Below are 27,442 nucleotides of genomic sequence, written 5' to 3'. Positions count from 1 at the left end.
CATTGCTAGGGGATTTGAGTATAGGAGCAGGGAGGTCTTACTGCAGTTGCACAGGGCCTTGGTGAGGCCTCACCTGGAATATTGTGTTCAGTTTTGGTCTCCTAATCTGAGGAAGGACATTCTTGCTTTTGAGCGAGTGCAGCGTAGGTTCACCAGACTGATTCCAGGGATGGCTGGACTGTCATATGAGAAGAGACTGGATCAACTGGGCCTTAATCACTGGAGTTTAGAAGGATGAGAGGGCATCTCATAGAAATGTATAAGATTCTGATGGGACTGGACAGGTTAGATGCTGGAAGAATGTTCCCAATGTTGGGGAAGTCCAGAATCAGGGAGCATAGTCTTAGGCTAAGGGGTAGGCCATTTAGGACTGAGATGATGAGAAACTTCTTCACTCAGAGAGTGGTTTACCTATGGAATTCCCTGCCGCAGAGAGTTATTGATGCCAGTTCATTGGATATGTTCAAGAGGGAGTTAGATATGGCCCTTCTGGCTTAGGGGATCAAGGGGTATGGAGAGAAAGCCGGAAAGAGGTACTGAGGGAATGATCAGCCATGATCTTATTGAACGGTGGTGCAGGCTCAAAGGGCCGAATGGCCTACTCCTGCACCTATTTTCTATGTTCTGTGTTCTATGTTCTATGGAATGTCTTATTAAAGACTGAGGTCACTGTTATTTTAACCTCCCTGTGTGCAGCCTCACCTGTGTTAGGAACACAATAACTGGCGACGAGAATACGAATCCAACGCAAAGATGCAGCAACCTTGTTGGCGTTGTGGAGGCTTCCATTCAGCCTATTTATGCCGCTTCAAAGGGTATGTTTGCAAGAGCTGTGGAACAATGGGGCATCTCCAACGAGCTTGCAAACGAGCTGCAAGCTCTGCAAAACCTGCTAACCACCACGTGGCAGAGGAAGATCGGTCTATGGTGAATCAAAGCAATTTCGAGCCTCAGAGAGAGGAGGCAGATGCTGAAGTACACGGGGTGCACACATTTTCGACGAAATGTCCACCTATAATGCTGAACGTAAAATTGAATGGCTTACCCGTAGCCATGGAACTGGACACTGGCGTTAGCCAATCCATCATGAATAAAAAGATGTTTGAGAGACTGTGGTGCAACAATGCAGTCAGGTCAGCCCTGAGCCCCATCCACATGAAACTGTGAACGTACACCAAAGAGCTTATCACTGTCCTGGGCAGCGCCATGGTCAAGGTCACCTACGAGGGCACGGTGCACGAACTGCCACTCTGGATTGTCCCGGGCGATGGCCCTACACTGTTTGGAAGGAGCTGGCTGGGCAAAATCCACTGGAACTGGAATGACATCCGAGCGCTATCACATGTCGATGAGGCCTCATGTACCCAGGTTCTTAACAAATTTCCTTCCCTTTTTGAGCCAGGCATTGGAAACTTTTCCGGGGCGAAGGTACGGACCCACTTGGTCCGAGAGGCACGACCCATTCACCACAAGGTGCAAGCGGTACCTCACATGATGAGGGAGTGGAAATTGAGCTGGACAGGCTGCAACGTGAGGGCATCATCTCCCCAGTGGAATTCAGCAAGTGGGTCAGCCCAATTGTTCCAGTACTGAAAAGTGATGGCACGGTCAGGATTTGCAGCGATTATAAAGTAACTATTAATCGTTTCTCGCTACAGGACCAATATCCGCTACCTAAGGCAGACGACCTATTTGCGACGTTGGCAGGAGGCAAGACGTTCACCAAGTTCAACCTGACTTCGGCCTACATGACGCAGGAGCCGGAGGAGTCTTCAAAGGGCCTCGCCTGCATCAACACGAACAAGGGACTGTTGATCTACAACAGATCCTGTTTGGAATTTGATCGGCTGCAGCGATCTTCCAGAGAAACATGGAGAGCCTACTCAAGTCGATACCACACATGGTGATCTTTCAGGTTAACAATTTGGTCATGGGTTGGGACACCGGCGAGCACCTACAAAACCTGGAGGAGGTCCTCCAGCGACTGGATCGCGCAGGGCTGCGGCTGACGAAGTCGAAATGCGTCTTCATGGCAACAGAAGTGGAGTTTTTGGGGAAAAAGATCGCAGCGGACGGCATTCGGCCCACATACGCCAAGACAGTGGCTATCAGGAACGTGCCCAGGCCACAGAACGCCACGGAGCTGCGGTCGTTCCTGGGACTCCTCAACTATTTTGGTAACTTCCTACCGGGGTTAAGCACACTTATAAAGCCCCTATATGTGTTATTGCGCAAAGTTGAGAACTGGGTATGGGGAAAAAAAAACAAGTAATTGCTTTTGAGAAAGCCAGAAACATTTTATGCTCCAACAAGCTGCTTGTATTGTATAACCCGTGTAAAAGATTTGTGCTAGCATGTGACGTGTCGTCGTACGGAGTCGGGTGTGTGTTACAACAAGCTAACGTTGCGGGGAAGTTGCAACCTGTCGCCTATGCTTCCAGGAGCTTATCTAAGGCCAAGAGGGCCGACAGCATGATTGAGAAAGACGCATTTCTGTGTGTGTTCGGGGTAAAGAAAATGCATCAGTACCTGTTTGGCCTCAAATTTGAGCTGGAAACCGATCACAAGCCCCTCACATCCCTGTTCGCTGAAAACAAGGGGATAAATACTCATGCCTCAGCCCGCATACAAAGGTGGGCACTCGCGCTATCAGCGTATAACTATACCATTCGCCATCGGCCAGGCACCGAGAACTGTGCGGATGCTCTCAGTCGGCTACCATTGCCCACCACGGGGGTGGAAATGGCGCAGCCTGCAAACTTGTTGATGGTGGCCAGCCCGCAGACTTGTTGATGGTCATGGAAGCGTTTGAAAATGATAAATCACCTGTCACGGCCCGCCAGATTAGGACTTGGACCAGCCAAGATCCTCTGCTGTCCCTAGTAAAAAACTGTGTACTGCATGGGAGCTGGGCCAGCATCCCCGTTGAAATGCAAGAGCCAATCAAGCTATTCCAGCGGCGAAAGGACGAGCTGTCCATTCAGGCAGACTGCCTGTTGTGGGGTAACTGCGTAGTGCTACCAAAAAAGGGCAGGGAGACGTTCATCTTGGAGCTCCACAGCACACACCCGGGTATGGTAATGATGAAAGCGATAGCCAGATCCCACGTGCGGTGGCCCGGTATCGTCTCTGACTTAGAGTCCTGTGTACCGCAATGCAGCGTGTGTGCTCAGTTGAGCAACGCGCCCAGAGAGGTACCACTAAGTTTGTGGTCCTGGCCCTCCAGACCATGGTCGAGGATCCATGTCGACTATGCGGGCCCGTTTCTCGGTAAAATGTTCCTGGTGGTGGTGGATGCTTTTTCAAAATGGATTGAATGTGAAATAATGTCGGGAAGCACCGCCACTGCCACCATTGAAAGCCTGAGGGCCATGTTTGCCACCCATGGCCTGCCTGACATACTGGTCAGTGACAACGGGCCATGTTTCACCAGTGCCGAATTTAAAGAATTCATGACCTGCAATGGGAACAAACATGTCACCTCGGCCCCGTTTAAACCAGCCTCCAATGGGCAGGCAGAGCGGGCAGTACAAACCATCAAACAGAGCCTTAAACGAGTCACAGAAGGCTGACTCCAAACCCGCCTGTCCCAAGTACTGGTCAGCTACCGCACGAGACCCCACTCACTCACAGGGGTGCCCCTGGCTCAGCTACTCATGAAAAGGACACTTAAAACCAGACTCTCGCTGATTCACCCCAACTTGCATGACCAGGTAGAGAGCAGGCGGCAGCAACAAAATGTAAACGATGGTCGCGGCACTGTGTCACGGGAAATTGATCTGAATGACCCTGTGTATGTGCTAAACTATGGACATGGTCCCACGTGGATCGCGGGCATGGTGATAGCTAAAGAAGGGAGTAGGGTGTTCGTAGTCAAACTAGACAATGGACAAATTTGCAGAAAGCACCTGGACCAAACAAGGCTGCGGTTCACAGACTGCCCTGAACAACCCACAGCAGACACCACCTTTTTCGAGCCCACAACACACACCCAAAGGATCAACGACACCACGCCGGACCAGGAAATCACGCCCAGCAGCCCAGCAAGGCTAGGCTCACCTAGCAGCCCTGCAGGGCCAACAACACGCCAGGCCAGCGAGGGCACAGCCAACACACCAGAACAGACATTTGTACCGAGGCGGTCCACCAGGGAAAGAAAGGCTCCCGACCGCCTCGCCTTGTAAATAGTTTTCACTTTGACTTTGGGGTGGGGAGTGATGTTGTGTATCTGTAAAGCATGCACTCCCATGTTTCACCACCAGGGAGCTCATCCCCTGAAGTCCCAAGGAATCCCATCATCCCTTGGAAGCACTGTATATAAGCCGGCCTCTAAGGCCTGTTCCTCACTCCGGAGTGTCTTATTAAAGACTGAGGTCACTGTTACTTTAACCTCCCTGTGTGCAGCCTCATCTGTGTTAGGATCACAATAGAGGCGTTGCTTAACCGGGAGCCAATGTAGGTCAGGGAGCAAAGGGGTGATGGGTGAGCGGGACATGGTGCAAGTTAAGACATGGGCAGCTGAGTTTTGGATCACCTCAAGTTTACGTAGGGTAGAATGTAGGAGGCCAGCCAGGAGTACATTGGAATAGTCAAGTCTAGAGGCAACAAAGGCATTGATGAGGGCTTCAGCAGCAGATGAGCTGAGCCAAGGGCGAAGATGGGCAATATGACAGAGGTGGAAATAGGCGGTCTTCGTTATGCTGCAGATATGTGTTCGAAAGCTAATTTCAGGGTCAGGTATGACATCAAGGTTGTGAACAGTCTGGTTCAGCCTCAGACAGTAGTTGAGGAGAGGGATTGAGTCAATAGCTAGGGAATGTATTCTGTGGCAGGGACCGAAAACAATGGCTTCGGTCGTCCCAATATTCAATTGGAGAAAATTTCTGCTCATCCAGAACTGGATGTCGGACAAGCAGTCTGACAATTTAGAGATTGAGGAGGGGTCGAGAGAAGTGGTAGTGAGGTAGAGCTGGGTGTCGTCAGCATACATGTGGAAACTGATGCTATTAAGAGTTAAGAGCCAATCACATTGGTGTGGGACTGGAGTAACATATAGGCCAGACCAGGTAAAAGGATATTCGTGAACCGACAGCTTCGTGGTCACTTTTACTGATACCAGATTTTTATTTCAAACTTTTAAAACTGAATTCAAATTCACAAGCTGCCTTGGTTGTATTTAAACTCACTGGGAGACAAACTCCCCAGTACCTCGATTGGGGCAATAACCGACTTGGGGCGGGACGTCCTTTGCCCGGCACAGAAGTCCCACCCCGGCCACTAAATTACGGTTACCGCCCCGTATAGGTGCGGGTTCCGGGGCGCTACTGGGGCGAGTTGGTCATCGCTACGCGGCTGCTCCGAATCATGCTGACGCGTTTCAAAGCCCCTTCCCTTCGGTTAAGAGCACGCTGGCAGCCCTGACAGACACAAGGGAAGCAGAAGTCGGGCCAACCAGCGAGTCGTCCAACCCACTAAGATGGCGGTGTGGTGCGTCTCCACCTCCCCTTCAACTTCCGCCCCACGAGCGGAGGTCAGTGTGGTTCGTGAGTCATCGCCAGTTGTGCGGTGACCCGGGGCACTACCATGGCAGCGCCTCCACTAACTCATGCAATTTTGCTGGAGCCTGTAGCCACCTCCGCCCTCCGCCCCCCACCCCTCCCCACCCCCATCCCGGGCAAAAACTGTTTTGCGCCCCCCTGGATGCGCTACCGGGCATTGCAAAATAGGGCAATTTCAACCCCACCTCCTCTCGATTATTAGTAATATATCCACTACGCTACTGTACCCTCTTCTGTTATTAATCTTCTATTATTTACCGATCAATTAACAACCTCTTTTTAAAAAGACTGTATTGCAGGCCCTGGTTTGAGAGTGGTACACACTTAGAACAATGCAGGACTGGCAGATCCCAGTTATACTACAGGTTGGACCTCTCTGGTCCAGAAACATCCGTGGTTCGGCTTCAGCATCGACATCGGTTTCCTGCGCTTCCTGGTTCTGTGATCAGTGCGCAACTGCTGCTTTGCGTGGGCGTCGTCCCGGTTTCCCGCGCTTACTGGCTCTCAGTGTTCATTGCTGTGGAGAGAGAGAGCGAGGCCTGAGTTTTGCAGCCAGAGACGGAGCGTGATGGAGGCGTTCAGGAGCCCGGGCGCTGTCTACAGGTACTGGTATGTCTAGGCCCGGCGTGACCTCCCGTAGTTCGGAAAATTCTCAGCAGACAGCACCGGTCACGTCCCGAGGGTGCTAGACCAGCGAGGCCCACCTGAACAAGCATTGGATTGCTTGGTAAAATGCAGTTCCGCTCATGGTTATCGAAAAAGCAGTTAAACTTCAATGTTCATAAAGAGCCACTGGGAAGCTTAACTTTTCTCACATTAAAATGATTAAAAATGTGGTTTCAGTTTTAAAGTTTGCTCATTACCAGTTGCAATTATACATTTTTTCAAGTTATTGGCCTCTGTAATGTTGAATTATAAATAATAAATTATGTTTTAAATTCTATACTGTGTTTTTGCCTCGATACTAATCAAACAGTGTTTACAGTCGAAGAAAAGCACGGTCCGCCAGCCAATTGGTACGAAGCCTCAATTATCTCTTGCTAAAGATGGATCACTAAGCTGCCATTTACAAAGTGACTTGCTTCTTACCGACAATTTTACCTATCATAACCTTTCTGAAATTGTGAAAGTAGTTTTCCATTCCGCCCTAAAACAGATTGACTGGATTCTGTTGTCTCTGTCAATCAGTTTTCACTTATCATAGTCATCGAATATTTAAAACTACTGATGATCACTTTTTCATGATACCATTCCTGCAAAGCATCCAATCCCTTAATTTTTCAGACACTTCTGTGTAGGTACCAACACAAAACATGTAACATTGCTAGATTTGCAACACATTTGAAGCACTTGGGTAGTCATACCACCATGTTACAAACCGGCTTGCCAAACTATCCTCCTCTTCCCTCACATTTGTAGCTCTTCCTCTCTTCCTCAGAACCTGTGTTTTTTTTTCCTTAATTTAGCTTCTGTTTTGCATGTTTCTTCCTCTTGAGAATGATTTGTTTTCCTGTTTCTCCACCCACACTCTCTTTGTCCATGCAATCTTGGTGAGCGACAACTGCAGAAGGCAGTGGTGGTCAACTTCCTGAGGCCACTATTAATTTTCCTTGGGGAATACTGGGCATTCTTTTCCTTTCTCAGGTGCCATCTAATTCGGATACATGGGAATGAAGTTTTTTAGTTCATTGAGCTTGCATTGTGGGCTTTTGTGGCCAGTCTATTTCCTACACAGCTCTTTCTTTTTCTAAGGCACGTACATGATGAGCACATCATAAAGATTTTAATACTGCAATGCTAATGGCCCGTTTTTGATACTGTACCATGTTGTGGCATTTTGTCTCAACCTTCCCTTTATAACATATCTGTTTATGCCACAACATGACATTCTTTTTTGTCAAAAGCTGCTTTATATTGTTCAGCTTCTCTACTATCTGGGAGCTGATGGCACAGTCGGTCAGCACACTTCCCTTTCACCATGACCCCTGGGTTTCAATCCAGCTCAGACAGATGGGTTAACATTTTCCTTTCTTTGGTCAAGGAATCATAGACAGTAAAAGTGTTGACAATAAATCTCCTTATATAATGAAATTATTTCAGGCAATCTGATCCAAATGACTGGTGAAAATTGATCCTCAGCTCAAAGATGTCCCAAATTGGCACTAAGGGGCTGGATGCTCCAGTCCTTTGCTCTCTGTTTTTCGCCCCGGATCGGTGGCAATGGCGGTGGTGAGGTTTTTTTGGGCAGCCTGCAGCAGGGGTTTTCGGGGCCGGTTTTGTGGCAACGCGGAGCAGCAATGGCCTGGGTGCGACAACGGCGCACTTCTTGACACCCCCGGATCCGTACGCCCCGCAGTGAACGCCTTGGGAAGTCGGGTGGGAAACCTATACTGACTGCGGAGAGATAAGTAATGCAGTCCTAAGGGAAGTGTGATTGTTTCTTTTTATCTTTTTTTGCGATTTATGCTGTGGTGGCGTGGGTTATGTATTGGGAATGTTTTTGTGGGACTTTTTTTTTCCCGGTTTTTCTCTTTCTCTCCGCTCATCTCTCGGAGCGCTCCCGGCCCGGCTCTTTAGCTCGGGATTTTCCAATGCTGATGCCCAAGAGAGGTGTACAAGGCCTCCCTTAGCACGGCGCCCCAGACTCAGGGCCCAGCTGTCCAATTTTGATAACTGAGGCGCAAACTGTTCCCGGGCACAAACTTTATTGTCCTGCCGCCATTACTGCCCCAAAATCATCAAAGCCGAAAATCCAACCCTAAAGAACTTAAGGAGAAATGTTACACACTCAGCCTGGAGCCTTTCTGGATGAAAGTACAGGCCAGAAATGGCCCTTAAATTTGTAATCTCACTCAGAGAAGCCACTAGGATGCATGCTGTAAAAAATATGCAATGGGATGGTCTTAAATTTATTCAATGGGAGAGCTTTCTGCCATCTTGTCCTAACACTGTGGAACTCCCACAGAGACAGCATGAAAGAATGTTGGCAAGTAAAATCAGGGAAAAACCAAAGATGTTTTATAAATACATTAAGAGCAAGAGGAAAATTAGAGAAAGAGTAGGGCCTATTAAGAGACCATAAAGGAAATGTATGTGTGGAGGCGGAAGACATGGGTAGGATTCATAATAAATACTTTGCAGCCGTTTTCACAAAAGAGAGGGGCGATGCAGACTTTGCAATGAGGGGGGAGGAGTGTAAAATATTAGATGAGATAAACATAGTGTGAGAAGAAGTATTAAGGGGCTTAGCAGCTTTGAAAGTGGATAAATCCCCAGGCCCGGATGAAATGTATCCTAGGCTGTTAAGAGAAGCAAAAGCAGAAATAGCAGAGGCTCTGACCATCATTTTCCAATCCTCTCTGGTTACAGGTGTGGTGCCAGAGGACTGGAGGACTACTAATGTTGTACCTTTGTTTAAAAAGGGAGAAAGGAATAGACCGAATAATTAAAGGCCAGTCAGCCTAACCTCGGTGGTGGGAAAATGATTGGAAAAAATCCTGAGGGACAGGATAAATCTTCATTTGTAATGACATGGATTAATCAAGGACAGTCAGCATGGATTTGTCAAGGGAAGGTCGTGTCTGATTAACTTGATTGAATTTTTTGAGGTAACCAGGAGGGTCGATGAGGGCAGTGCGTATGATGAAGTGTATGTGGATTTTAGCGAAGTTTTTGATAAGGTTCCACATGCAGACTGGTCACGAAAGTAAAAGCGCATGGGATCCAGGGCAAAGTGTCAAGTTGGATCCAAAATTGGCTCAAAGGCAGGAAGCAAAGAGTAATGGTTGATGGGTGTTTTTGTGACTGGAAGGCTGTTTCCAGTGGGGTTCAGCAGGGCTCAGTTCTGGGTCCCTTGCTTTTTGTGGTATATATCAATGACTTGGACTTAAATGGGGGTATGATTAAATCTGAATCCTGATCACAATCCACCCACTTCCGGTTTTAATGGAGGCGGGCCGCCTATTTAAATATTATAATGAGGCTGGAAGCCACTGCTTTAACTTCCATTTTGAATTTAACGTTATTTGGTTGGGTTTTTCAGGCCTTGTGAAACCAGTCAGCTGATGCAAGGTGAGCACTGCTGGATCCAGGAGGCAAGTGCCTTTCCACTTACCTGCTGGATCCAGGGAACCCACCTTCGGGATTGGAAACCCCTTACGGGGCCTGCCCACCACAGCCCCCCCCCCCCCTCCAATCGTTGCCGACACCTCCACCCTGTGCTGGTCCCAGTCCCCGATTGTACTCCGACTCCCCCCAACTTCATGCTGGTTCCAGCCCACAATCATTTTCCGACCCCCCCATGCTGGTCTCAGCCCCCTCCCAGCCTCCATGCAATCCCTCCCTCTCTCCTCTTCGCAGCCTACTACCATAGGCCTACCCTCCCAGAGCCAGCCACTCTCTCAATCTGGCTGGCTGCGGATGGGAAACACAGGTCTCCCATGCAAATCAGGCCCTGCCATTAAAAGTCTCCCATGTTTCCCGACTGCTGTGGAGACCCCCTGCTCCCAACCCGCCTTCCCCATTAACATTCAAGCCATGGAGTTCCAGTCATGCTGGCAGCTACCAATACCTCATGTAGCAGGTATCATTGCACAGCAGTCAGCCCTAGGGACACTGAATTTAATTGCAGTGCCTTATTACCTCCCTGCCTAAAATCAACAAACTCACAAGAGTTCAAACAACCTCCAGGCAGTTTACGTGTGGTTAGCCAGTGGAGAGCGTGGCTGGCTGGCTGATAATGGACCGGGGTCTCCCAACGGCACTATTAAGGCTAGGCCTCATTAATATAGGGCCAGTGGGCTACAGGCAGCAAACCAGTGTCCTTGAGGCTGCCACATTATCAGACGCATGGCCGGCCTCTGGGCTTGGATAAAGGTAGGCCGGAAGGATACCCAGTGCGGCAATGGCTCTTTTGTGGAGCCCGAAGGAGCATTCCTGCTTCTCCTAGCCTCAGAAAAATAATGAATTACTTGCCTTTGAGACTCCTCTTTGGCTCGACCACATGCTCCACCCAGTTGAGTCCTAAAATGCCGTCAGGGTCCGATTTACACCATTGGGCTCCGTTTTAAAAACCAACAGCGGGAACAGGACAGTAAGTTATTCCCTAGGGTTTTTGGGCACTTCCATTCCATTTGCACCAAGCAGGAGGCTTCCAGAATTCCCCATGATCTATATGGCATAGTATCACAATAATGTACTACATTTACCAACCAAGCTACTGGTGCAGCTGTTGGTTTAATTTCACTGACAAGCATTCTAATTGTATTCTGTAACAAATGTTCATCCAGGAAAACCCAAAGGATTACAATAACAATTCCGTCGCATAACACATCGGAGTTACATTTTATTTAAAAATCAAGGCACAGATAGTACAGCATGGTGTCAAATCACAATTTAATAATGAGCAAGAAATTATTTAGTGTTGTGAGCTACTAACATATTCATCTGATCAGCTATGCCACCAAAATCCACATGCATGAATAAACATCAGTATGTATGACAATGACCAAAATCAACTGAGAAATCTTTACTGATTTGGTATGGGAATAAGGTAATGATGTAGAATTCTAAGTTTATATTCATTCTGGAAATTATCTTCAGATTCTTTCTCTCCTAATTTCATTCACAAATCTTTGTAAGGCAAACTATTGGATTCTAATGGGCTTGAGTTCCCTCAAACCATCTGAAAAGAGGCAGGACTTCCACTTGACCAGACAACACGCCGCTGCTTTTTCATGAGGGGGGGGGTGGAGGAGGCATTGTGTGGGGGAGGGAACCTAATAATAATAATAATAATAATATGATAGATTTTGAGTTGTATTGCCTGCGCAAAAGGCAAGAGATGCAAAAAGGCCAATTCGCTATCACCTATTTTATATCATAGCATAAAGTCAAGATCTACATTAATCACCAAGATCTACACCAGCTTGTTTAAGAACATGCAATCATGGAAGTTTTTCAATTTTTAATGAGACTTAAACTAATGTCATAAAAATGCATTCAAAGAAATAAAATTAGAAAATACAGCAAAGATCTGAGAGAGGATAAATAAATAATATATATAGTAAAAAAAGCTTAAAAAAAAAATCACAACAAACCACCACAAAATAAAATACTTGCTGCACCCAGAATTCTGGACTTCACTTTACATCCATTTTGAACCAGTGTAATTGCAGGAACTTCACGTGTTTGGCTTCTTAACCCGGTGGGGTGGGTGGAGCCATGATAGTGAGCCGAGATGAGTTAGGGCATAGGGATCGATTTACGGCATAAAAGAGCAAGGAAGCTGGGCGTAGCTCAATTATGTGCTGAACACACATGCGCCCGAGTTTCACAATCATTTACAGTGGGTATTTGCTTTATGCCCCGATTGCAGGCGTCTCTAGGCGCAAATACGCAGGAGATTTCATCCTAGAGAATCATAGAATGCCACAGCACAGAAACAGGCCATTGGCCCCATCAGGTCTGGGTCAGTGTTTTTCTCCACATTAATCACCAAGTCCAACCCATTCAGTCCCTATGCTTTAAATATTCCGAACATCCTCTTTAATTATTTTTTTAGTTATCTTAAATGTGTGGCTTCTTGTTACCATCACACCAACCAGTGGGAAGAACCACTGGTACCTCTCGGGAAAGTAAAACAGGCTGCTAGGGATGGTGGCACCCTTGGCTACGGAGTCCGAGTGGATCTGCTATCGGGTGGAGGTGAGTCCTCGTCCCATATGTAGGGTAGGAATACCCCTTCCTGTGGGTCCCAAATCTGTGGGTAGTTTGTACCTGTGAAGCAACTCACTGCTCCTTGTGGTGGGATCGGTGGGGCTGCAGTGGTGGGCTGGGGGCCTGGGCTTCCCGTCAGGATTATCCCTCCGGGCTGCCCTTTCCCACGAGGTTTTGCCTTGTTGGGGTTAAACAGGTTACATTGGTTAATGTGAAACCATTTAACCCGGCGGGGCATCTTGACCGTGTATACCATGGGGCTTGCCTTGTCGACAATGCTGTAACTAGTTTACGTTATCATAGCCCCTTATAAATCTTGAAGACCTCTATCAGGTCACCCCCTAATCCTCTTATCTTGAGTAAAAGCAGCCCCAAATTCTTTCATCTCTCTTCAGAATTGTAACTCCTCATCCATGGTAATATCTTATTGAATGTGCACTGTACCTTTCCATTGCTTTTAAATCCTTTCTATAATAGGATGCCCAAACCTGCGGACCATAGTCCAACTGCAGCCTTGTTCAACAATACCTCTACTTTTTTATTCCATGCCTTACAACACAAAATACAACAGAAATGCTTTGGTTTCAAGATTCAGTTCATTATAGTATTGCATTTACAAAATAATTTTCCCCCAATCATAGCAATATCACAATTTCTTGGTGCAATAATTGGATTATGCTTATGCACAAAAATCAACAACCTCAAGGTCAGCCTCAGTGTGAGCCCCACACATGCAATATATTTAATTATTTCATTGACAAGAGACCACACACACACACAATAATTTTCAACCAACAGCTACAATTCACAACAACTCCATTCAACAGCCATCATATTTGATAAAGACCTCTGAATATATAACAGGGTTGACATTTCACTCGGGTCGCTCACCATAAATTCATTGGGAGACCGGTGGAGTTATGGCAGAGGATTGGTGGAAACACAGCAGAATTTCCAGCCCTAATCATTTTAAATGTTTGTTTCTAATACCTGTTTTTCCATACATCACAATAAACTTGCATCACTCATAATGTTTTAATGAATTTAAGCAATGAATTTGGGTCAAATTGCCTGGTTGCTATGTGTAGTGAAATTATATGTGTAGTGAAATTATATGTGTAGTGAAATTATAAGTGCCAAACAAAGAACTGAATCAATATAAGTGGGGAATATATGAAATATTTCCCTGACATATTTTACAGATAGTACATAAGTTTCCTATCAACTGCTTTTTTAACCCTCAGAATAATGTCACTTTGAGCAAAATTGTATACCTTTACATACAGTTGCTGGAATTCATCCAGGTTCAGTCTGCCACTAGGACAGTCTTTAAGAAATCCTTTGTACCACTGTTTGAGTTCGTGTTCATTAAATTCTGTGTTCTTCACCAGATCTTCCATCACCTCGGGGGCAAGTTTGCTGTTCTGTTTCCCCATTGTCCCTGAAAAGACATGGCACGGCATTTAAACAGGTAATTAATGATAATTTTAATTCAGGATTCACAGGCACTCGATATCGTGTGAAAACACTGTAGCAAATGCAGGTTATTCGTAGGGTTTCAATTTTCCAATGACAAGTGATTAATTTCATTCACTAAGACTAAGATGATATAAAAGATCATCAGTGAGGTGATGGAGACACCAAGGACCAAAGAATATGTAAATACAATGAAAATACCTGGCATCTTCAAGACACAAGAAACTATAGTAAAGATTGCACCGTGTACATAATTGTTTTCATTCATTTAAGTTATGTCAATTTCTGACTTTCTATTGCTTGGAGTCTGACAATAAATAGTCATCTTAATAGTCAATCTTGAGAATGTGGGTCAGGGTGGATTTTTTTTTCTTCTGAAGTTGGAGCTTTATGCTGTATCTGACCCAACTTGAGCATGCTGAACACTGGAACAATGGTAATGCTGCTCTATCCCAGTTTGCAAAACGTTCACGGAATTAAAAAAATAATATATTCTAGATACAAGACTTATCACCGTTCAACAATTAACATTTTACATTGCAGTGCTATTTATTTTAATAAATGAAAGAGTGTGATGCAAGGTTACCTTTTATGCTAGCCTGTTAAAAATCTATTTGAATACACAATATAAACCAATTTGTAGGAGACTAAAGGTTATTCATTATTTTGCATATTTTTTTGATGAATCTAAAAATCAAAACTTTTTTGTTACTATAGATAATAGATCATAGGCAGAGTATGAATAGAATGTATTACACTTTGCAAGTCATGGTCAAGTTGTATTTAAGAGGGAAGAGAACACTGGCCAGAGGAGGCTCTTACTATACTGCTCAAGTATCCCGAACAGCATGCTGACTCATAGGATTGCATGAATAAGAGAGAATAGCTGGTTACAAAAAAGCAAACGTGCAAGGAAAAGAGCATGCAATATTACATTAAGCTACCAATATAGATGTGCAGCTGATCCACAAATCAGAAGCATCTTGTAACTGTTCGTACAAGGGGAGCAGTGAACCTGGGACCAACAGAACCTAAATTAACTTAATCTACTCTGATTTCCAGCAAAGTAGATTGGGAAATGCATAGCCAGATTTTACAGATGTGACTGATCCAACTTAATTCCCCTCAAAATTCCAAGTGAATCTAACCTGTGCCATGGAAGAGTTTATTTCCGATGATTACAGAGGGCAGTGAAACAAACTGCATCATGCTTTGCTGCAAGTACATAACAGTGATTGATCTAGATTACTGTTGCACAGACTCTGGCTGAAAACAGCCTCAGATTCACCACAGAGTATCTTTGCTTGAGTTAACGGAACAAAATAGAATTGTTATCAGTTTTAGTTCACTTATTGCGGTGCGCAGTCAACCAGCATGTTGCAAAACAGGTTGTCAAAATGATGCCTTTTCTCAGAAAATAAGCTCGTTATTTATAACATTCTTGTTTGGCAGCCATGATATTAAAAAGAACTATTCAGCAATGTGCAAAATAAGAATGTTCCGTTTAAAGTTGATCATTCAAAAATGTAAATCTAAAACCTTTATTATTTTCAGTATAACAACATTTCCACCTGTGGTGCATACTGTGCAATGAAAATCACTAATGTAAAATGTTTTTTTAAAACAGACACATATGCAGAGAAAAAGATATTCAATTAATTCAGGTGGTGCAAATAAATAAGGAACTGGACTGTCTTACAAATTACAACGTAGTTAGTATCAATGTCTGGGGTATTTTAAGCTATCATGTACTCTGTATCTGGCATTTACAAATAATTTCATACATCACTTTTCAATCACCCATGGGGTTGCACATGGAGAGTCAAAATCAAGTGCAGTTTTCAGGTGAAGTGGAGTTAGAAGATGGGAGATAACTGGATTAGGCTACACAGATGCAACTCAGTTCCCATTTTGAAGTCATACTTTCTGTCCTTATTTATTTACTTTCATCAAAATTCCTATGTCTACATTTATAATGGAAATTGCTGATGTACATTTGTCATGCTGTAATGACACCTTCCTGCCAGAGGTAGCACTGCAACACCTCCATTGGAAAATATGCCCCTCATAGGCTTTCTTCTCATCCTCCTTCCCCCAATCACAAAGTGCTTCCATCATCACCTCTCTCCCATTGTGCACATATCTTTTCACCTTCCCACTAGTTATTCTACTTTCTACCAGACCCAAACTCCCACTCAGTTCCCCTCTTAACTATCCATATGGCGAGAGGCCAGTGCATAGAATCATAGAAATTTACAGCACGGAAGGAGGCCATTTCAGTCCATCGTGTCCATGCCGACCGACCAAGAGCTATTCAGCCTAATCCCACTTTGCAGCTCTTGGTCCGTAGCCCTGTAGGTTATGGCACTTTAAGTGCACATTCAAATATTTTTAAAAATGTGGTGAGGCATTCTACCTCTATCACTATTTCAGGCAGTGAGTTCCAGATCCCCACTACTCACTGGGTGAAGAAATTTTCCCTCATATCTCCTCTAAACCTCCCCCAATTACTTTAACTCTGTGTTCCCTGGTTGTTGATCCCACTGCCAAGGGAAACAGGTCCTTCCTATCCACTCTATCCAGGCCCCTCATAATTTTATACACCTCAATCAAGTCTCCCTTCAGCCTCCTCTGTTCCAAACAAAACAGGCCCAGCATCTCCAATCTTTCCTCATAGCCAAAATTCTCCAGTCCGGGCAACATTCTTGTAAATCGCCTCTGCACCCTTTCCAGTGTAACTGTACATCCCTGTCTGGCGTAAAAATAAAAAAGGGAAGGTGGCTCAACCGTGGCTATCAAGGGAAATCAGGGATAGTATTAAAGCCAAGGAAGTGGCATACAAATTGGCCAGAAATAGCAGCGAACCCGGAAACTGGGAGAAATTTAGAACTCAGCAGAGGAGGACAAAGGGTTTGATTAGGGCAGGGAAAATAGAGTACGAGAGGAAGCTTGCAGGGAACATTAAGACGGACTGCAAAAGCTTCTATAGATATATAAAGAGAAAAAGGTTAGTAAAGACAAACGTAGGTCCCCTGCAGTCAGAATCAGGGGAAATCATAATGGGGAACAAAGAAATGGCAGACCAATTGAACAAGTACTTTGGTTCGGTATTCACTAAGAAGGACACAAACAACCTTCTGGATATAAAAGAGGTCAGAGAGTCTAGAAAGAAGGAGGAACTGAGGGAAATTTTTATTAGTTGGGAAATTGTGTTGGGGAAATTGATGGGATTGAAGGCCGATAAATCCCCAGGGCATGATGGACTGCATCCCAGAGTACTTAAGGAGGTGGCGTTGGAAATAACAGATGCATTGACAGTCATTTTCCAACATTCCATAGACTCTGGATCAGTTTCTATGGAGTGGAGGGTAGCCAATGTAACCCCACTTTTTAAAAAAGGAGGGAGAGAGAAAACAGGGAATTATAGACCGGTCAGCCTGACATTGGTAGTGGGTAAAATGATGGAATCAATTTTTAAGGATGTCATAGCAGCGCATTTGGAAAGAGGTGACATGATAGGTCCAAGTCAGCATGGATTTGTGAAAGGGAAATCATGCTTGACAAATCTTCTGGAATTTTTTGAGGATGTTTCCAATAGAGTGGACAAGGGAGAACCAGTTGATGTGGTGTATTTGGACTTTCGGAAGGCCTTCGACAAGTTCCCACACAAGAGATTAATGTGCAAAGTTAAAGCACATGGAATTGGGGGTAGTGTGCTGACGTGGATTGAGAACTGGTTGGCAGACAGGAAGCAAAGAGTAAGAGTAAATGGGTACTTTTCAGAAGGGCAGGCAGTGGGGTACTGCAAGGTTCTGTGCTGGGACCCCAGCTGTTTGCATTGTACATTAATGATTTAGACGAGGGGATTAAATGTAGTTTCTCCAAATTTGAGGATGACACTAAGTTGGGTGGCAGTGTGAGCTGCGAGGAGGATGCTATGAGGCTGCAGAGTGACTTGGATAGGTTAGGTGAGTGGGCAAATGCATGGCAGATGAAGTATAATGTGGATAAATGTGAGGTTATCCACTTTGGTGGCAAAAACAGAGAGACAGACTATTATCTGAATGGTGACAGATTAGGAAAAGGGGAGGTGTAACGAGAGCTGGGTGTCATGGTACATCAGTCATTGAAGGTTGGCATGCAAGTACAGCAGGTGGTTAAGAAAGCAAATGGCATGTTGGTCTTCATAGCGAGGGTATTTGAGTACAGGAGCAGGGAGGTGTTACAACAGTTGTACAGGGCCTTGGTGAGGCCACACCTGGAGTATTGTGTACAGTTTTGGTCTCCTAACTTGAGGAAAGACATTCTTGCTATTGAGGGAGTGCAGCGAAGGTTCACCAGACTGATTCCCGGGATGGCAGGATTGACATATCAAGAAAGACTGGATCAATTGGGCTTGTATTCACTGGAGTTCAGAAGAATGAGAGGGGATCGCATAGAAACGTTTAAAGTTTTGACGGGTTTCGACAGGTTAGATGCAGGCAGAATGTTCCTAATGTTGGGGAAGTCCAGAACTAGGAGGTCACAGTCTAAGGATAAGGGGTAAGCCATTTAGGACCGAGATGAGGAGAAACTTCTTCATCCAGAGAGTGGTGATCCTGTGGAATTCTCTACCATAGGAAGTTGTTGAGGCCAATTCACTAAATATATTCAAAAAGGAGTTAGATGTAGTCCTTACTACTAGGGGGATCAAGGGGTATGGCGAGAAAGCAGGAATGGGGTACTGAAGTTGCATGTTCAGCTATGAACTCATTGAATGGCGGTGCAGGCTCGAAGGGCTGAATGGCCTACTCCTGCATCTATTTTCTATGTTTCTATGTTTCCTGTAATGTGGTGACCAGAACTGCACACAGTACTCCAGCTGCGGCTGAACCAATGTTTTATACAGTTCAAGCATAACCTCCTTGCTCTTGCATTCCATGCCTCGACTAATAAAGGCAAGTATTCCATATGACTTCTTAACCACCTTATCTACCTGGCCTGGTACCTTCAGGAATCGGTGGACCTGCACTCCAAGGTCCCTTTGTTCCTCTACACTTTTCAGAGTCGTACCATTTAACATGTATTCCCTTGCCTTGTTTGACCTCCACAAATGCATTATCTTACACTTATCCAGATTGAATTCCATTTGCCACTGTTCTGCCCACCTGACCAGTACATTGATATCTTCCTGCAATCTGTAGCTTTCTTCTTTATTATGAACCACACAGCCTATTTTAATGTTATTTGCAAACTTCTTAATCATTCAAGTCCAAGTCATTGATATATACCACAAAAAGCAAGGGACCCAGCACTGAGCCCTGCGGAACCCCACTGGATACAGCCTTCCAGTCATTAAAATACCCATTAACCATTACCCTTTGCTTCCTGCCTCTGAGCCAATTTTGGATCCTCAACCTGTTTCCATCCCTACCCTATCTTCTTATCTGTTTCAGTCAAAGTGACTCCGTTTGCTTTCAAAATTCAACTTTTTAAAAAAATAAATAAAATTAGAATGAGGAAGGTTATTGCCTGTCCGTGTTTCTCTGTCTCTCTCTCCCATTCTCTCATAAATGTTAGAATGTATGTAATTAATAGTAATCTTTTCCAACTGTCAATCAAACACATATTAGTTGGTTTTAAAATTGAATTGGTGTTTCTTTTGAAATTTGAAGTAACATTACTTGTACTCATTCTCCCCATCTCCCATTCCCTCTGAACCTCTGATCCCAGTCTCAAACACAAAACAAAGGTTACAATGGGTGTGTAATCAAAAGACTGCCATTTTGTTCTCTCTCTCATATACACATACGGGGAGAAATTGGTCCCCGTCGTGCCTGCTTTCCAGGTGCGTAACATCCCGTACTTGGTCATGCATTATGGGCACCTCCATATTGGTAAAGGTGTTTTCCAGGTGTCTCTGGTAGCTGCCTGAAACAGGCGTGTGGCTTCTCGCATATGTTAATGAGTGGGTTAATGCCTGTTTAAAAGAACCCTCAACAAATTTGTCAGTGCTGAGCTTGATTGGGTTTTGAAATGCTTGCTGTGTGCGAACCAATGGCCAGAAAAAGGTAAATATTTCAAATCTAACTTACCTTCATGTGGAGGGAGCACTCTTCCAGGCTCCACAGCACTCCTAAAGTCTGCTACCTGCCTACGATTGACTCTCCCTACAGTTCTCCATTCCCTCCAGGACTTACCCGAAAGCCACTTTCGGCAAGGCAGCCAGACCAAACTAGAGGTCAGTACACCAGCAGGTTGCCTCTGGAGTTGAGGACAGGTGGCCTCAACTCAACAGAAATCTGTTGGCAGAGGCCCAAGACTCAATATCAGTTGAGCCTCAGGCCTCCTGCTTCCGGTGCATACTTCGAGCACAACCTCCATTTTGGGTCACATACATTGAAGTTCGCTGCACACGCTCAGACTATATAACCCAAATTCACAGTGTCACACCTCTCGGTAAAAATATCAAATCCAAGGTGAGGCTTTTGGGATAGGCTTTAATGAAGGAATTAAATGACACAGAATACAATTCAATGGATATATTTAATGTTATTTTAAATTATAATTTTTAAATTTTGGTTAAACCCTTATTTTGGACATTAGAAATTTCAGGAAAATGAATTCTGGGAACCCTGTACAATCAAAGTGTTAAGTTTACATTGGCATTTCCATTATAAATGTGGACATAGGAATTTATAGTGGTAAAAAAATTACAATAAATCATGAAGATATGGTAACAGGAAGTCAAGTGGTGCAGATGGGAAATGCACACAGATGGAAGGTTATTATATTATAAATAGATTTTATTTTACATTATTAGATTTGATTTTTATTATTTGTAGTTAAATAGCAATATTTGTGGTCATTTGGAAAGTAGAGAAGTAGATTGGATTGAAGTCTAGGTGTTTCCCTATTCTGTAGGCGGAGGAGCTGGGAGACACAAAACTGAGGTGTTACAGCACCATCATTACTAGGAAGCCACAATTAAAATGTGATAATTTTACAATCTAAATGTTGCCATAAGAATTTATAATTGGGAAAAGTTGACACAAAAATAGGTCAACTGGAAGTAAGGTGTTGTGCACAGTCATGAGGCCCAGAAATCCATGGGTCTTCAATCCTGATGTATGCGCTGGGATTCACTACTGACCTTGCCAGAATATCATGGTGAGGCACCCTAATTTAAAAATTACTGGCTGGCACCTCTGGTCAACTGCCGGAATGGGTGGGGGTTTCGGGCAGGCAAGTAATGCAATGCTGGGCAGCTGCTCGCTCGAAAGTCCGCCATTTTCTTTACTCTTTTTCTGAAGGCAGTGACTCGTGCTTTAACTCCAGCCCCAAAAGAGCAATTCCTATTGGATCAGTGTGAATGCTTTCATTTCCCATATCTGCCACCTCTTGTGGCCTTTATGAGTGAGACGTAATGGCCCAGATTTTGCTGGAGCAGGGCATCTCATGGTGTGCCCTGTCAGGTAGACTTGTTTGTGCAGATATAGGTTTTAAAATGTTTTGCCCATAAAGTTGCTGGAAGTGCGAGATGATAATGGTGCAGCGAGGGCAACAGGGCATCTGGGACCTTGGTGAATGACAGAACCAACTATGTATCTCCGTAATCAATGAAATTACAGGACTGAGAAATAAACAGAGGAAGGAATGAAAAGGAGGGTTAATTAAAGTGGGTGAATTCAGTGTCAAAATACAGAAAAAGAAATAAAAAGAAAGGGAAAGAAAGATTGGTTTGAGACAGAAAGGAAAAGAAATTAAGAATTTAAAAGTTGACATTTTTCAAATTTTCAACAACAATTCACAACCTGAATTTATGAGACTCCACACTTTCCTCACTTGGTTTTATGCTTCCCTATTAGATCATAGCGAGAGCATCTCCAGCAATGGCTTCTCTTCCCATCCCCGCACCGTCATCTCCAGTTCCCCTAGGAAAAATCCAACATACCCTCATCTAAATGCTGGCCCTTGGCAATGTCATCCACAGGCATGGGGTCGGCTTCTACATGTACACTGACAACACCCAGCTCTATCTCTCCACCACCTCGCTCAACCCATCCACTACCTATGTGTTGTCAGATTGCTTGTCCAAAATCCAGTCTGGATGAGCGCAATTTCCTCCAGTTGAAGACTGGGAAAACTAAAATCATCATCTTCGGCCCCAATGACAAACGCTGTACCCTCATCACGGATTCCATCCCCCTCCCTGGCCACTGTCTCAGACTCAACCAGATGATTCACAATCTCGACATCCTATTTGACCCCAAGCCAAGCTTCTGACCACTTAGCCTCTCAAGTGTCAGCACACTCGCCTCGGAATCCGAAGGTTGAGGGTTCAAGTCCCGCTCCAGAGACTGGGACACAAAAAAAAATCTAGGCTGACACTCCAATGCAGTGTTGAGGGAATTCTGCACTGTTAGAGGTGCCGTCTTTCAGATGAGACGTTAAAACGAGGCCACGTCATCTCTCTCAGGTGGACAAAAAATATCCCATGACACTATTTCGAAGAAGAGCAGGGGAGTTATCCCCGGTGTCTTGGACAATATTTATCCCTCAATCAACATAACAAAAAACAGATTATCTGGTCATTATCACATTGCTGTTTGTGGGAGCTTGCTTGTGCGCAAATTGGCTGACACGTTTCCTACATTACAGCAGTGACTACACTCCAAAAGTACTTTGAGATGTCCGGTGGTCATGAAAGGTGCTAGTTGAAGTCTTTTTTTCTTTCCATCACAAGGACTACTTACTTCCACCTCCATAATAAAATCGCCCACTTCAGTTTATTTGCTGCTGAAACCCTCAGTCACCTCCAGACTCAACTATTCCAATGCTTTCCTGACTGGCCTTCCATTCTCCACCGTTTGTAAACTTCAGTTCATCCAAACATATGTTGCCTGAATCCTATCCCACACTAAGTCCTACTCAGCCACGCCATTGGCTCCTGATGCCCCAACACCTCAAACTTAAAATTCTCATCCTCATGTTTAAATTCCTTCATGGCTCCTCCCTTTCCTTGTCTCTGCAGCCGCCTCCACTCGCATAACCCTGACTTTGGCCTTTTACACATCTCCCCTTCCTCTACCCCACCATTAGCTGCAATACCTTCAGCCATCTGATTACATATTTTTGAAATGCCTTATGATAGTCCTCTTTTAACAGAAGCGCTGATCCTTTTATTTTAAGTGTTAAAGTAGTGGACAGAAAAATGCCATACAAAAAAAGATTGGTGCAGTGTTATTACAAATGTTTACGCCTTGGGAGAAGTTTCTTCTATATATTAAGAAATACCCAGCTAATTGAATCTGAGAAAAACCGAAGAATATAAAATTTCAGCAGCCGTTCTGAAATAACGCAACTGGCTCAGTATAATAATCTACTGTGGAAAAACAACTATTACTTTGTAAATATCAATCGTAAACAGGTCCAATTTGAACGTCATGAAGTGAAATGTAACTCAGCTGCTATTTACCACAAAATTCAATTTTTAATCAATTAATGTCAGCATATTTCAACTGTACCAGGTCCTGTTTGCAGCATAAAGTAATTTTCTTTCTTGTTTAGTCAATAAAGTCTAGCCCCGAAGAGAGATTATCGAGTAATGCTTTATAACGAGGTATTCACAGAAGTAATTCTCAATAATAAGGTAATTAAATATACAATTATGTACTGGTAGCAGTTCAATATTTATTTCAAAGTCTCACAGTTGGTTCAAGATAATAATGGGTCATTTCTTCTCAATGAAAAAACTAGTAAGATTCTTGTTATTTTAAAAATCATGTTTAAACTATAATTCATTTTATTTGAAGATTACTCATTGACTTTTCACGCTCGGTGCTTTATGGATTTGCTGTTCCAATGGTTATGGATTGCTCATAAGGCTCCGTTGAAGCACTGTGCATAACAATAATCAGTTAATAATTCCACATCTAAAACATATGCCTTGAAATTGTGCTGTGCAATATTAGTAACAACTTGTGTAGATGGGTTAACGCATGTATTGAAATAGCAGAGAAAGGAATTTCATCCGAACTTGTTAATGGTTCCTTTACTAATACTGCAGTGTGTGATTGAGGCACTGGAGAACAATGGATACCCAGGAATGATTACAATTCAGTAATCTCATTGAAGGGATCAAATTAGTGCCATGCAAATCAAAGGCAAAGCTCAACTAATTAATAATTTTCATACAAACCCTTGAAATCTCTTCCAGCTCTCTATATATCTAGAATACTATAAATACGCACATCTGCATGCGTTTTGACTGTCATACTTGCGCATCTTCCAATTTTACATCACACTTGCACCTGATAGGGTCTTCTTTAAAAATCGAATAAAACTGAACCAATCAAATTGTTTATTAAAATATTTAAACTCCTTTTTCAGTCACAACAAATCAGAACTCAGCAAGTATGAGAAATAATGACAAACTATCAATACAAGTAACAAATTGTTCAATATGGCATTGAAAAAACCTCACATCTGCCATGGGCAATGGCAGGGAAGGGGCAATTCTGAGGATTATAAAGTCGGGGGAACACTCCTGCTCCTTCTGGCTCCACAGGAACGCATTTTAACTAATAAAAAATCTTACCTTTTGTTGATGGCCAGTACTTAGACCACAGTGACTGCTGTAAAATCCTGCGCATTGGAAACAACTTTCCCAGAGGGGTTCTTAAACAAGAGTTGGCTGCTCATGAAGATATGCAAGGGGCCCAACGCCTGTTTAAGGCAGCCAACCGAGACATCTAAAAATGGCTCCAATTAATTTAGCTGTGGCCCAAACACCCATGTAGGTTGGGCATGGGCTGTCCCACTGCTAAATGTCTCAGCGCGCTTTCATTTTACACCTGAAAAACAGGCACAATACATGTCAATTTTTACCCGTTGTTATCTTAGGCACAAGAAGGTACTTCCAACGAATGTTGTATGGTCTAGCTGCTGTTGTACAGCTGTTTCCTGAGCACAAGTATTGCAATCATTCTGGAAGACATTAAAGCTCGGCCATCAAAATGCCACTATCGGCTAATGGACCCTCACAGGCACAACCCGGTGCAGCTACACAAATGACTGTTTCTGGATTTCAAGTGGGGTTTCCTGTTTAGAGCTGGGGCAGACAGGTTCTGTTCTCCCACACTCGAGCCAATGGAATGGACTAGCAGTAATTTCAGGACCTAAGTATTTGTTTCCCTTGGAATTGAAGTTCTACATTACAAAAAAGGAGGATATATTTCATGATCACATGTTGCTTTTAAAGGAGAACAACACTTTAGAACCTGAAAATTACTACATCAGAGTAATACTTATGTTATGTCTTTAGATGCTCTGATAATGACTCCATGAGGCAAAGTATTGCACTTGAACTATAGTGACCTTAGACTGTTTAATGCAACTCCAGAGTGAGGATACCACATGGTGGACTCCCTTTTATACCTGGGTACTTGTGGTGTACAAGTGACCCCTGGGCCTCCACCAGTTGCGCCCTCTGGTGGTACCAGCATAGTGTATACAGTGTGAACCTTGTTGATGGTACATCCTATAAACAAGTCTCCATCTTATGCAAACATACAGTGATTACACAGAGTATATCTATAATATGCATATATAACATCACTCTCCCCCAAGTCTTTTGTGCCAATACATTTGCACTATGTGCTCTGGCTTGGCTCTCCCCAGACTTAAGTGCCAATAGCCCTTGCACCTTGGCTGTGCTTTGGCTTGACTTTCTCCCTGTTAACCCCAAGTCCTTATTGCCACAACGTTGGGTAGTGGTTACCAGTTGGGATGGTTTAATGATGCAGTGGAACTTCAGTGGGTTCTGGGTGTGATCCATGTGTGTGTCCATGGCTACATGCATCTATTTCCCACCCCCCTCCCACACATGTAGATCATGCTGGTGGCTCATCACATTCATATACATTCAAGTCCAGAAAAGGAAATTTGCATTTACATGATTGCATTTGTGGTACAGCTGTGAGGCAAGTACATTTGACTGGTGAGATACATTGATGGTACATCTTTGGGATCCTGGCTGGTCCTGGTCCCAATTGGGAGAACCCGCCGTGGGTGACCCCTCACTCCCGGGCGTAGCCTTGGCAGCGATGGGGTCTGCGCCTTAGCGCAATTTGCTCTTTCAGACTCGTGGCGGTTGGTGCCATCGGGTGCCTGAGAGGTGGAGCCGATCAGGGGCAGGGTATCGATACCGGTGCCGTTGCCCTCCTGAGATCGCTTGCTCTGCAGCTTGTATATATTAGCTGCTTGTGGCCACGCTCCGTGGTGCATCACCCTGGTCCCAGGGGCACAGGTTACAGCATCAGGTAGCCTGCTGGACCTATGTGCTTCCAATGGGTGTTTGCCCGCTACATAATCAGAATACAGTTGAAATCCTACATCGCACAATGTTTCTTTGCTCCCAGTAGATAAACTGTAGCTCCGATCACAATCGCCCAACTTTTCTTTGCTTATTACATTTATAAAATTCTGATAATCAATTACAAGCTTTACATTTAGCTCACTGTTGTTATTACATTGTGTGAGAATGTGGGACTGTCCCTTTAAGTGTGGTGGATTGCAGGCCTCCTTTAAGAGAGCCTTGCTATCTTTACCCCAATCCTCTTCTTCGCTTGGTACCACATGTTGCTCCATCAACACTGCACCTCGTGGTCTGGCCGCCGCCATCTTTTTCTTCAGCGCTTCACCTCGTGGTTTGGGTGCCATCTTTCTTCCATCCATGATATCGGCTGCTGTGATCCTCTTCCAAAGCTGGGAAGTCGCCTTTGGATCTGATTTTCTTCCTCTGGAGTCCTGCCACTGGAGCCTGGAAGGTGCGTTCGGGTTGTCTCAGCTGAATCATCTCCGCGCAGTCGTGCCTCGGGTGCTGTGCTGGTCTGTTCTCTGGTGCCGAATCCAACCTCAGATAAGGGCTTGCTTTGCCTCTGAGCGCAGAGGACATCGATAGCTGGAGGGATGAAATCTTCCCAACTCCAATGGAGCTTCTCCATCCATCTTCTTCCGAGTAGCGTTGGTCCATCACCTGCAACAATCCACAGTGGTAGCTTGTGCACCATGCCATCATGGGAGTACCTTAACATTTGCACTACCAATTTGCTTGAACCGGGACCAACTTGGGTCGTTCAGTTTGATTGTCCCATAGCCTCTCAAAGGCTTCTTTATTCATTACTGACTGGCTCACCCCCGTGTCCACCTCCATGAAGACTGGAGCGCCGTTTATCTCGACTTCCATTCTCAATGGGGAACATTCTGTGGTGCAGGTAAACATTCCATACACCTCATCGTGGGGCTGAGTTGCCTTTCTGACCGCCTCTTCATAATCCGCGCTGGATTCATGGCCCTCTGCAGACTCTTCATCAACACGGTGAGTCCTATTTCTTTTACACATTTGCTGGAGGTGGCCCTTTGTGCTGCACCTTTGCACACATAGCGCTTAAAACGGCACTGGTGAGCCCGGTGATTTCCTCCGCAACGCCAGCATGGTGCTAACCGATTAGCCCCCCTCGGCGGTCTCTGAGTTAAGGGACTCAGGGGCCTGTTTTTTCTCCCGAGGAGATTCATGTTCGACAGTCCAGCCTCTAAAAGGCACCACTCTATGTACAGCACTTGCTGGTTTGAGTCCTGAGGATGAGTCACGGCCTAGAGCCGCAGGTCGAGGTCATGAATGCCTGGCTCACGGTGATGGCCTTCTGCAG

General features: G+C 44.6%; 1 protein-coding gene across 1 annotated transcript in view; it reads right to left on the bottom strand.

Moving 5' to 3' along the window:
- vsnl1a (visinin-like 1a) overlaps positions 1-27,442 on the bottom strand; it is a 201,909-nt gene that overhangs the window by 139,031 nt on the left and 35,436 nt on the right. The window contains exon 2 of the mRNA XM_070885040.1: positions 13,550-13,716. Within this exon, the coding sequence (XP_070741141.1) occupies positions 13,550-13,711 (162 nt within the window). The 5' untranslated portion in view covers positions 13,712-13,716. The remainder of the gene's footprint in view (positions 1-13,549; positions 13,717-27,442) is intronic.

This window comes from Pristiophorus japonicus, chromosome 7, assembly GCF_044704955.1.
Source record: "Pristiophorus japonicus isolate sPriJap1 chromosome 7, sPriJap1.hap1, whole genome shotgun sequence".
In the NCBI taxonomy this organism is placed as follows: domain Eukaryota; kingdom Metazoa; phylum Chordata; class Chondrichthyes; family Pristiophoridae; genus Pristiophorus; species Pristiophorus japonicus.
Note: the sequence above shows the minus strand (reverse complement) of the source record. Positions and strands in the feature narration are given on the sequence as shown.